This window comes from Canis lupus, chromosome 9, assembly GCF_011100685.1.
Source record: "Canis lupus familiaris isolate Mischka breed German Shepherd chromosome 9, alternate assembly UU_Cfam_GSD_1.0, whole genome shotgun sequence".
NCBI lineage: Eukaryota > Metazoa > Chordata > Mammalia > Carnivora > Canidae > Canis > Canis lupus.
Window position 1 is genome coordinate 6,743,786 of NC_049230.1, and position 12,070 is coordinate 6,755,855.

The window sequence follows — 12,070 nt, forward strand, 5'->3', positions numbered from 1 at the left end:
CAGCTCAGGTCATGATCTCAGGGTCCTGGAATCCAGCCCCACATGGGGCTCCCCACTCAGTGGGGTCCGCTTCTCTTCTCCCTCCCCTACTGCCACTCAGCGGTGCTCATACGGGCTCTCTCTCTCTCTGTCTCAAATAAATAAATACATCTTTAAAAAAAAGTTTCTTCCACGTGGCAATTCTAACATGGGACTGCAAATTTCTTAACACTCCTTTCATTAAGATCTGGGGGTTAGGTCCCCTCCCCTTGAGTCTGGGTAGGCTGTGGCTGCTGCTATAATTATCCTCCTAAGGAGCCTATTTACTCATTTTCTTTCCCTAGAAGCACACCCTCCCACTTGCTGTGAAATTTTAATACTGAAGATATACTATATATGTCCACATTCTCTTGATTTATAAGTAAATTGATTGATTCATGTACTAATCGAACATCTATGTTTTGTATATGAAAAGAGTATCGTTTTTTTACCCTCCAAGAACCAACGTTTGTCTCCATTGGAAGGCACGGATAGAGCATGGTGACAGTGACTCTGTGTGACTTCCAAGGCCTGGCCAGAAGAAACCCTGTAGCTCCTTCTTCAGATTCTCTAAATGCTGGCCCTGGGGACTCTCCCAGTCAGAACCTGGAGGCCACATGGAGAGGCTACCTGGAGGATTTGGGATCAACGATCAAGACTGAGTTTAGTGTTGGGTCACCCGGGCTCATGTTCCAGGTGCATGGGCAAAGAAGCTTCCAGATGACAGCAGCACTCAGCCATTTGAGTCACCACCTCCCCAACTGATCTTCCAACTGAGGCCTCAGACGTGACAGAGCAGAGATAGGACATCTCTATCTCAATCCACTGGGATTCCTGACACAGAATCTGTGACATGACAAAGTGATCACTGTTTTATTCCATAAGGAAAATCTAAGCATAGATACCTGGACCATTTGGGCTCTATCTGTTCTAAGGTCAAGCAAGATGGTAAGAGGAACGTGCTGCCTCTGCCGTGGGCCTGGTGGGCTGTGAGGAGTTGCTGGCTGCTGCCAAGAGCCCCTGTGTGACTCAGCTCTGTGGTGGGGACAGCTGGGCAGGAGCTCCCATGTGGTAACACGCAGGCTGCTGGGCTTGAGGTCTTGCCCTTTCCTAACGGGCGACCCAGAACCATGTGGGCTGCAGGTGTCAGCATGTGGCGGAGGTGCTCCCCGCTGCAGCAGAAAGCTCCCCTGCCCCCGCAATCCACTTCCGCAATGCCCCCACCTCGTCAAAGAAAAGCTCTGGTCAAAAACCCACTAGCGCCTTTCCTAACAAATGGGCTCAAGGAGAGGAACAGAGCACCAGCAAAAGACAGCCGGGGAGTTTGCTTCAGATGAAATAGTCCAGGACACAGAGCAGGGGGTCAGAAAAGTCTACTCAGTTGCAGAGGAATTATAGACAACACGACCTCACTAAAAGAAGGAGCTCAGGAAAGAGATATAGTTCCTCAAAAATGGCTCAAAATAAAATGTGGATACAAAAAAAGAGCACCCAGAGTTCAGGAAGGATGTGAAGTGGAAGAGAAAAAACTCCATAGATCCCACAGTCTTATTGAGAGGAGATATGTTATATTTCTGAAAATTAAAAATGAAAAAGGCTTGTGTGGTTAGTGTTTAATGTGTGATTGGAGAGCCCCGCATCCCGGGCTGGCCTTTGCTCACCTGGGAGATGGGAGAATGGAAAGGCCAAAAGTTAGGTAAATCCCAGGAGTGGGTGATGCTGGGTCAGAGCTGGAGTGTGGACAGCATCACAGGTGTGAAGGGGACAGATCTGAGCCCCTCATTGGTCCCATCTGGTTGGAGAAGTCCAAAATGTCCCTGGAGCCCTGCGCCTGAAGGACCAGGGAGGCCAAGGGACCAAGGAGGGACAGAAATGAACTATTCTTGAGACCACTCTGTGCGTCCCTTGTCCTTGGAGACCACCGATGTAGATAAAAGGACACAGGGATACTTATATTGTCTCAAAGCTCCTCGCCACAGAACACTTATTCCTTACATGGGGAAAAAGTAACTTCAATGAGTTTTGACAAATTTATAGTCACATTGGGTTTAGAGTCACATGGGACTCGCTGCAATGGATGGGTTGTCCTCTCACATATAAAGCATTGAAATACTGTCCCAACAAAATAATCTCTAAAGAGCCCGGGTAAGTCATAGATTTAATAGGAAATGTATGGAGCAAACAGATGGGATGAGAGTCGGGGATGGTCCACCTGTCTGCAATCTTTAACATTCAGGCATTCTTTCTGCAGGAGGCACCGAATCAGCAGCAGGTGGAATGGGCAACCTCTGTACACCTGACCCATAAGGGGTCTCTGGCCATTGGAACACTCGGGGGCTTTGGGATTTAATTCCAGTTTTATGGTTCCTGGTTGGTCTGGTCCTGTAAAAGCCATCATTGGCCAGAGTCCTGAATGATGTAAGAGGCCGTTATCCTTGGCAGAGCCACTGCAGGGTCCCAAGGAAGAGTGGCACCAGGAGGATCCACGCCGGAGGATTCTGGGCTGCTACGGAAGAGACCAGGGTCCCCGACCTGTGCAGAGCAGAGAGGGACCCAGAGTTTATTCCTGGGGTCAGCACAAGAGAAGTCCCCACCTAACAGGGACCCTCATTTCTGCAACCACTGCCCGTTCCCTCCTCAGAAGTCAGAGGGTGTGGGAGTATCGTGAGTGGGAGCTGTGGTTCTCCTGCTCAGGCTGACTCTATTCTTCCTCTGGGTCCCCTGACGCCACATCACAGTACACAGCAGGAATCCAAGCAAAGACCCCTTCACAGAGGTCAAGAGCACAAAGCTGAGGTTGCAGAGCAGGACCCTGTGCAGGGAACACGGTGACAGGTGTGAGCTCCCTCTTCAGGGGCAGCCCAACCCCTTCCTCCCTGACCTGACTCCTGAGCTCAGAGCTGCAGGCAGGCAGCCTTGGTCCCTGCCAGGGAAGCCCCTCTGAGGGCACAGACGTGCTGCCCAAGGCTCAATCTATAGGGGCTTCCCTGCAGGCTTAGCCTGGGGTCCAGTACCCATGGCCCCTGATTTCATCCTGCTTTATGGCTGCTCCCCCACAATTCCCCTCCACCTCACCTGCAGGCCAGCCACGCCCAAGGCTTTTCTTGGTCTGTCTTTCTCATTCTACTTCTGTCCCACTTTGGGTCAGTTCTGCTCAACTTTGAAGCTCAAAACTAATATTCCCAATTTGAAGGGAAGAAATTTCCCGACCCTTGTTCATCTGGATATTTACCTTCTGGGTTCTCCTGGTAGGGGCCACTCTCAGCTCTGACCCCCATGTGGTAGCACATATGAGGTGTACTCTCTCTTACATCCTGTTTAGTGGACGTGGGATCTAGGAGGACAATGGCCCTTGCTTACATGAGTCCCCCTGGTGGTCCCTCTCAGTGTCCAAGAGTCTGACCCCCTCACCTCGGCCTCATCCCCTCCTCCCCCAGCAGGGTCAGGACCTGTGTAGGTCACCTTGCTCTGTCCTTCTACCTGCCTTGAGCGTGACGGGTCATGTGGATTTCACAGGTGGTGTTCTGGAGAGAGTGCATGCTGCTTTGCACTTCCTCAAAATATCCTTTAAGTCACTGTGCTCTTTTCACAAATTCCACTCCCTGTGGAGCTGCTGTCCCATCTCTCCACCCTACAGGCTTCTCCTATGTTCTTTGGTTTCCTAAAAGTTCTGCATCCTCCGCTCCCCACTCAACAGAACAACTGGTCTCCAAACATCACCAGTAGGACACAGTTGGTTTCATAGCATGAGCCAAGTGCCTCCCCTATTTAGAGGGATACTGAACACACTGCCTGAGGGGCCAGGCTCAAGGAATAGGGGACTTGAGACAGGAAGAAAGTAGGACTGGAACTGGATGCGAGCTGATGGAGGGAGATATGGATGGTGGGACCCAGGGAGGGGTGCACCTTCACCCAGTCTCTGATGGGGTGAAACTGGGGAAGTGTTTGCCCTTTGATGAATGAGTGAATTGATTGTTTATTGGGTGACTCTTGGTGGGGAGGGGTTCAGGTAGATGGCCCAGCCTCTTCCCATGTTGGGAATATGAGAAAGCAGGAATCCCAGCTTCCCACTCCTTCCCAGCATTTCCCTAGCACTTGGGGAGGGGAGGGCTGGAGCCATAGAGCAGATACCCACCCTTGACTGTGTGTGAGTGGAGTAACACCCCTCTCAGAGATGTCCTAATCCCCAGAGCTGTGAATGTGGTAGGTTACATGGCAAGGGGGAGTGCATGATGAGATGCAGTTAAGATTCCCAACCAGCTGACCTAGAGATGGGGAGATTATCCTGGGCTATCCAGGTGGACCTTATGTCATCAGCTGTGTGTGTATAAGTGATAGAACAGGGGAGAGCCAGTGTCACAATAATGCGGCATGAGGAGGACTTGACCACCACTGCTGGCTGTGAGGACAGAAGGGACCCCGAGCCTGGTGGCCCAGGGGTCTCTAGAAGCTGGAAAAGACAAGGAAGTGCTTCTCCCTCAGAGCCTCCAGAAGAGCCAGCCCTGCCAGCACCTTCACTTTAGCCCAGGGAGCCTCATGTCAGACCTCTGCTCTCTAAAGCCTTACATCATCAAACTGGTTTGTCTTTTGCCACCAGGTAGGTGGTGATTTGTCTCAGCAGCCACAGGAAAGGAACACAGAGCAGTTCCCTTCTGGTGTAGTTGAGGCTGGAACCACCTACACCTTTTTGGGGTCCTTGTGAGTTGGGAGGCAGGTCAGAAGGAGACCAGAGCCTTCTCTCCGGCCACCCAGCTGAAGAACTTTGTTAGGTTCTTCCTGGGGAGTGGGGAGCTCTTTAAGTACTCAGAGGCATAAATGAGGGGGCCCAGGGCAGACGATGCTGATTCTCCCCTGCCAGGAAACCTCAGAGTGTCCAAGGGGTCCCTGACAGAGTGCCCCGAGGGGAGTGGTCACAGGGCAACAGGGGGAAAGGTCTGCTGGGGTCCAGCTCTGCTCACCTGCTGCCAGGGTTGATCACGGGCTGACTGCTGGTGAGGCCCTGGGTAGATGGAAGCAAGGTATGACTTGCCATTGTGGGTCTTGGCACAGTTGTGGGAAAGTCTGTTGGATCTGGTGCTAAACGCACAGAGCAGAGCATGGTGTGAGAGTGATGCAGGTGGCTCCCCAGGGCCATCACCTCTCCCCACCCTCAGGGATAAAGCTTCTGCCTTAGCATCAGTGTTTACCCATGTTGGTCTGGTCTTGTGTCTTTTTGGTTTCTCATCCCAAGCATTCTATTACTTCACTTGCATAGAAACATCAGTTCACCACCATGGGAGGCATGGAGGGTGGGGAGCTCTGTGGCAATTGCACTCAGCTCAATCTCAGTGTCCTGTCTGGCACAGCTGAGCACGTCAGAACCATGTTCCCACGCCTGGAGTTTCCATCAGCCAGGCCAGCTCCTTTCTGAGTCTCAGCCTTACCTGAGGCAGGCTGTGTGCCACCTGCCCTGAAGTGATGTGACCCAGAGCGGCTGGCCCAGGGTTCCCCTGTTTCCTGCAGCCACCCAGTACCTGCAGCCCCTATGTCCCCTCGGGTCCTCCCTGCCTCCCCAGGGCCTGCTTCCTTATTTCAATAGGTCTGACAATAAAGTTTGTCCAGTTGGAGGGTCCAGGCTTAAATCTCTCGCACCAGGTCCTCCTGACTTTTTGCACGCATCCACCACCTTTGTTGTCTTTTTCAGTAAATCTCTGGAACATTCTACACCAGCGTATCTCTCCACTGCAGACATTTGCGCACCATATTTACATATACTAAGTTTGTAGAGACTTTTTTCTGCTTTATAAAGTAGATGTATTACCTACCTATTGTCTGCATGGCTGTGTGTCTGTATGTTGGAGAGAAGACTGAAGGGTCCAGAGGCAGAGCTGTGGGGTGGGAGCTACAGCATGACTCCCTTTCCAGGCCTGTCTCTGGGGGGCCCTTAGTGCCTCTGGGGCAGCTGGGGTGGAGTTCAACATACCCTCCAAGATTCAGAGGCAGCCGGAGAGGGGGTCCTCGCACCTGGTGGAGCCTGCCTTTCCTTCTCCCAGAAATGATATCAGAATCCCTCCCCTGCTGCTTTGCTTATGTGGCCAGAGGAGGGAGGGGAAGCAGGAGGGGACAGGGAGAAGGTCTTTTGTCCCATAGCTAAGACTGACAGGACCACAGCCTTCTAACACCCCACTCCTCACTGCTTGCCTCCACTCAGCTGGAGCTGCAAGGGGGTGGACAGACTGGGAGAAGAGAAGCTGCCTTCCCTGGACACGCCTGTCCTAGCTGAGTTTGTCCTTCACTACTGCTTCTGGGAGAGCAGATGGAGATGTGCAGATGTGGGAGTTCGCCCTTTCTTCCAGTCTTTCCCAGACTCATGGTGCCCCCTCATACACACTCGCACATGGACACACACACACACAGTTCAGGCAAGTTTAGAGACTCCTCTCCATCATCAGAGGAGAGAGAGGAACAGTCCTGGCTCCTCCGTGGGTGGGTACCAGGGCCCCAGAACACAGCAGGGAGTAGTGCCTACCTGGGTCGACAACCATGGAAAATTTGTACCCCAGGTCAGAGCCGGTTCTCTCAATCCCACACCAGTAGATGTCTGCATCATCATACCAGAGATTCTCCAAGGTCATGGTGATAGTGTGGCGACTGTGATTGTCCTGGATGGACGCACGGCCCTTCTTCACCAGTTGCTCTGACCCAGTGGTTTTAACAAGCATTCTGCAGGAATTCCAGTACTTTCCGCGGCACCACCACTTCTTGTAGGATTCCCATCCTGGACTATACTCACAGTATGCCGTCAATGTGCCCCCCTCTGTGCCTCTAACCGTCGCCTCCTGGGAGATGGAGAAGTGGCCTAGAAAACAGAAACCCAGCATTCATCTCCTCCTCCCTTGAGCCCAGGGTTGGTCCCAGGCATGGCTGGGGTACCTGGCACCGCCCTGAAGACCAGCCAGGAGCCTCTGCCCTCTGTGTAATCACCACATCCCACCTGTCCCTTCATCCCCTACAGTATGTCTTTTGCTGTCCCCTCTTTCTGATGTCCCCTTGGGCCTCCTAACTGCCCAACGCAGGGTCCTGTGCTCACTCCCCATCCTACTTACTGACCACCCACCCCCTCCCTTGCCCTCTGCTGACACCTCTTCCCAGCAAGCCAGAGCCCATACTGCAGTCGTAGGTGTACTTTTGATTCCCAGAGCTGTTGAGACAGCGGGATCTGCTCCCCAACCACTCCGACACTCTACCCCCAACCACCTAAAATACCTCACCCTCTGAATCCACACATGGCTCAGAACTAAACACACACTCACACATACAACAAACATGCATACACACTCACACAGTGATTACATTTTTTTTTTTTTTACTACACACCTTGCTCTTCTGTGTCTCCATATATTTGTACAAGCTGATGCCTCGGCCTGGAATGTTCTCTCCTCTGCTTGAAGAAACCAGGCCCTTATAGTCATGCACTCAAGGCTCAGATCAAACAATGTCTCTTCTACGGTGTCTCCGCTTCTGCAGCCAACTGGATCATCCCGGTGCCACCAAAGCACTTTGTCCCTGTCTCCGTTGCTGCACTTATGACACTGGATGAGGGTTTGGTCTTTGGCTCATCCAGAGCAGAGCTTCAGGCAGCCTGGTGCGTGGGGTTGAGCACCTCTCCAGAGAGCCTGTCTCCCCAGGTTTTGCTGCCTGTCTTCCTCCCTGTAACCGAGCTCTTCAGCAGAGAGGATCTCGGCTCTAGCTACAAGTCAAGAGCAGTTGTGCAGGCCTTTAAATGATCCAGGTGTCTGAACCTCATCTTAACTGAGTGGGTATCAGCTGGAGCTTGGGTTTCTGTGCTCCCTCAACATTTCTCAAGAATTCACACAGTTACATATGTGTGTATATATGTGCCCATGTATGCCTCTATCCACCATCTACCCATCCATCCACGCATCCATCCATGCATGCATGCATCCATCCATCATCTGTCTCTCCAAACATCTGCCAGGGTTGTCAAGCAGTGCCCTAGAAAACAGATACTGTTTGTGTTATTTATTTTTATTTTGTTTCCTCAATACCTAACTTAGTACCTGTCAAGTAACAAAACTTAAAAAAATTTCACAAATAAATGTCTGGATGTGTGAAAGGCCCTGCCATTTCCCCTGGGACAGACTCTGTCTGTGTCCCACCCCAGCCCTGCAGGTGCTCTGTCCTGAAGCCCCTGCCCTACTCACCTTGGATGACGAGAAGGAGCAGAATCCGGAGCAGCCTCATGTCCTGCCTGCCTGGGTTGTCTCCCTGGTGCTCAGCTAATGCCCCCTGCCCTCTGGGACTGGAACTGAGCTCAGAGGCAACCTACCTTGTACTTCTCTAAGTTAATCTTTTATAGTTTCTCTCATCTATGTTTTATTTTTTCTCTTCAGTTACTTCCTAATTTCATTAATTACGAGAAGAGGAGTGCCGTCTTTTGGGAGCGTATAGCTGATGTGATGAGGTGTCCCCTCTCTTTACTCTGGTTCTTCACCTCAGCATCTCCTGGAATCTGGCCCTGATGGCCTTCTCTCCGGGGAGGGCCCCTGCTCCCCTCTCTAGCACCACCTCCAGTCTCTGCACACCTACTTCCTGCCACCTCCATCCCCCAACTCAGTTCTGGACCTCCACTGGCTACTGGAACCTTTGTAGAGCTGTCTACCCTGTGAGCTCAGATGTGCTCAAAATGCAATTTCTGGTAATCTCCATTCCTCAAGTCAATCTGTCCCAACATCTGGTCCATGGGCCCAGGGCCACCCTCTCCACCAGCGCATACCAGACTAGCCTTCCTAAGATAAAGCCCATGGGGCCTTCTTCCTGCCACCTACCACTTCAGAAGGCCTTGTTGGGATAGTGGGGTAGGAGGTGGAGCGGCCAAGGGCTTTGCCAGCAGGAGGAGGAGAAGGTGCTGTGGGCCAGTCCCCAGAGTTCCTGTCCCCTTCAAGGTCCTTCTAGCTGCACCAAGAATCAAATTGACATGAGACAGATGAACAGGAGAAACTCAAAGTTAATAGCATACATGCAGGGAATCCACATAGACATGGCAGTCAGGCATAATGGGCTCTGAATGTCATCCTGAATTAAGAGAAGAGGGTGGGGAGTTCGAGACTTCAAAGGAAAGGAATACAATTTATCCCTGGTGGGATGCCTGGGTGGCTCAGCAGTTGAGTATGTGCCTTCAGCTCAGGCGATTCCGGGTCTGAGGATCGAGTCCTGCATCTGGCTCTCTGTGAGGAGCCCGCTTCTCCCTCTGCCTGTGTCTCTGCCTCTATCTGTGTGTCTCTCATGAATAAATGATAAAAAAAATCTTTTTAAAAATTTATCCCTGGCAATGACTCTTATTCTGCAAAGACCCTGCAACTGAGAATCCTCTATGTAGTTAAGGGAGGGGCAAGGGTTTCTCTGGAGCTGGCGGTGTCTTTGAAGGCCTTCAACTCAGAGTAATCTTCATGCAAAAGTGGCCCATTAGGGGGCCGCCTGCCTTCAGCCCCTGGACCTGTTTGTGTTCACGTGTGAGGGCTGAGCCTTCTGCGATTGAGGGTCTTAGCGAACCCTAGGTTTCCCACCTGAGACAAAGAATTTATGAAAGAGGGTGGGCAGGACATCCACCTCCCTTCAAACTTTTCCCTCCCACCCTTTCTCAGGTTCTACTGTGGTGTAATTTGGTAAAATAAACCGCACCCACTTAAAGCGCACAGTTTGAAACGTTTATCTTCTTGTCTTTAGTACTTCTCAAATTTTACACACGGTACGATTTTGAGGTGGATTTCAGTTCTACGTGTTGAACACACACACCGCAAACATTGCAAAGCAATGCTATCCCCTCGCCAGAAGGGTCTGTAACTAGGACTTCCGTTTCTCTGATGTCAGGCAGTCCAGCTGCTGAGGTTGGGACTTCAGGTGCTGAGGTGGCTTCCCTGGGCTGTGCTGCCACGTGCGCTGGCTCAGCTTTCTGGAGCCCTGCAGGTGCTCCTCCGAAGTGCCGTGCGTGCGCCCTCCAGGGGTCGGCCTGTGACTGGCGGCGGTCTTCCTCCAAAGCTCTCTAAGTGGGTGCTCCCTCAGGGGCTCTGGTCAGGTGCGCACAGCTGGGGTGTGAGTCTCGGTGGTCTAGGGTGCGTTTCTCCAGGGGCTTCCGCTTGTCCGTCCCCCCAAACATCGCCTCCCAGCTTTCAGAGCCTCCACCCCTTCCCTTCCTGGTCCTTTGGCTGGGAAGCTTTGCAAGCTGAAGCTTTTCTCTCCCCAGTCTGCCATTTATTTCCTGTGGTTGGGTTTGTTTCCAGGGCCAAGCAGAGAGAGGACAAAGAGAGAGAGAAGATGCAGTGATAGTCATCCGTTCCCCCGCCCACCTAACTCCCGAGGTCTGGGAACCCTGGAGGTTCCCCCAGGTCTGGGACCAGCTCTGGGACCCTAGCTCTTTAGGGCAGCAAGGACTCTCCTGAGTTGCCTGGCGGCTGCAGGTAAAAATGCAACTTCTGTCCAGAGGCTTGTGGAGACCTGGTGGGAGGGAAAGAAAACACAACCAATAAAAGTCCTGGAATCGGACCTCCCTCTTCCCTGAGGTCATCTTTTCTCTGTGCATCCTGAGCTCTTAGGGTCCCGGCTGAGCATATACTTTCAGGATATGAGCTGCATGGTTCACGCTCAGGCAGGAGGATAAGAAAGGAAACATAAACAGAGAACTCACAGCAGCGTTGCTCCTATACTTGGTCTGGTTCCTTTCTCCAGTCTCCTGCTGAGGTTCATTTTGCCGACTGCTCAGATGGTTGCTCCATGTACCCTGTCTGGGTTCTTAGCTGTAGTCGGGGGAGAGGTCTGTGGTGTGTGACACTCATCTCACCCGAACTGGAAGCCTGCAGCACAGATTTGCAAGAGCAGATCTGGGAACTGGGACAATGGCCAACAATACAGAAATAGTTACTTATGCTACATTCACATAATGAAACACCAAGGCTGCTAGTTAAAGGATTAAGTGAGCACAGGTGTAATAGCTTGGAGAGAATTCACAGTAAAATTTAAATCCTTGGTATTGGAGTATAAAATACACACAGAAAGTGCACACATCAGAAGTGCACAGCTCAATACATTTGCATAAAGAAAACACACCTATGAACCAGCACCTAGATCAAGAAAGAAACATTCCCATCCTCAGGGAGATTCTCTAACTTCATAAAATATGTGGGGAATCCAAGGCAGCTAGAGAGGATGCTGGGGGCCACCTTCAGTCCTCTTCATTCTGGAACGTAGAAGACCTTTCTTTCCTCTACCAAGAAGGCACAGGCTGTAGGCCTAGAAAGCATGGGAGGCTCAAAGAACTTGGCACACTGCGATACCCCTGTTTCACACTCTGCGTTGTCCCCACATACTCAGAGCCCCAGTCAGCTATGTTCTGGCTCATTCTCCATCACGTTCAGGCGACCAACAATGATCAGTCATTTGAGGCATGGGGGGAGGACCAGACCAGAGCAGACCAAACCAACACATGACCACAGAGTGAGGAGAGTTTCAAAAATTTCAGCAAGCAGAGAACAAAAAAAAAGGAGTTCTTGAGATGAAAATATAATTCCTAAACTAAATATTTCATGCAAATATTGGAAGAAAAGTAAAAACACAAAACCAAACCAAATCTTCTCAAGAGGTAGAACTAACCTCACACATGTAGATAACATAAAAGAAAAAAGGAGACAAAAAAAGGAGCTACTCAGGGGTGCTTGGGTGGCTCAGGTAATGATCCCGGGGTCCTGGGACAAACGCCTGCATTGGGCTCCCTGCTCGGCAGGGAGTCTACTTCTCCCTCTCCCTCTGCACCCCCCCCCCCGCTTGTTTTCTCTCTTTCTCTGTCAAATAAATAAAATGTTTTTTAAAAAGAGAATTGAGGGATGTCTGGGTCATTCAGCAGTGAGCGTCTGCATTCGGCTCAGGGGGTAATCCCAGGGTCTTGGGATCGAGTCCTGCATTGGGCTCTCCACGGAAAGCCTGCTTCTCCCTCCACCTGTGTCTCTGCCTCTCTCTCTGTGTCTCTCATGAATAAATAAATAAAATCTTAAAAAGAGAG

The 12,070-nt window shown here is 51.3% G+C and overlaps 2 protein-coding genes and 1 long non-coding RNA gene across 4 annotated transcripts in view; 1 reads left to right on the forward strand and 2 right to left on the reverse strand.

The window, feature by feature from the left end:
* LOC100686047 (protein CD300H-like) overlaps nt 1-12,070 on the forward strand; it is a 28,746-nt gene that overhangs the window by 2,366 nt on the left and 14,310 nt on the right. The window lies entirely within an intron of this gene.
* Nucleotides 2,159-9,148, reverse strand: LOC106559220 (CMRF35-like molecule 1). Of its 2 annotated transcripts, none has more exons than XM_038546675.1 (4): nt 8,223-9,148; nt 6,613-6,856; nt 4,977-5,094; nt 2,159-2,550 (listed from the first exon to the last, which is right to left on the reverse strand). In XM_038546675.1, the coding sequence occupies exons 1-4, from the start codon at nt 8,260-8,262 to the stop codon at nt 2,413-2,415; spliced, it is 540 nt and encodes a 179-aa protein (XP_038402603.1). In that variant the 5' UTR covers nt 8,263-9,148; the 3' UTR covers nt 2,159-2,412. The 2 variants fall into 2 exon arrangements, with proteins under 2 accessions (XP_038402603.1, XP_038402602.1); XM_038546674.1 differs by having other exon boundaries at nt 6,527-6,856; nt 8,223-9,142.
* On the reverse strand, nt 9,704-10,886 carry LOC119876624. The gene is made up of 2 exons (XR_005364220.1): nt 10,703-10,886; nt 9,704-10,512 (listed from the first exon to the last, which is right to left on the reverse strand). It is a non-coding gene; the product is annotated as an uncharacterized LOC119876624 (long non-coding RNA).

Excerpts from the sequence above, each read along its gene's own strand:
- LOC106559220 (XM_038546674.1), bottom strand. The coding sequence starts at position 8,262 with ATGAGGCTGCTCCGGATTCTGCTCCTTCTCGTCATCCAAG. Across the intron at positions 5,095-6,526 it reads TTCCATGGTTGTCGACCCAG|CACCAGATCCAACAGACTTT; the intron begins GTAGGCACTACT and ends CTGTGCGTTTAG. Across the intron at positions 2,551-4,976 it reads GTGATCAACCCTGGCAGCAG|GTCGGGGACCCTGGTCTCTT; the intron begins GTGAGCAGAGCT and ends TGCTCTGCACAG.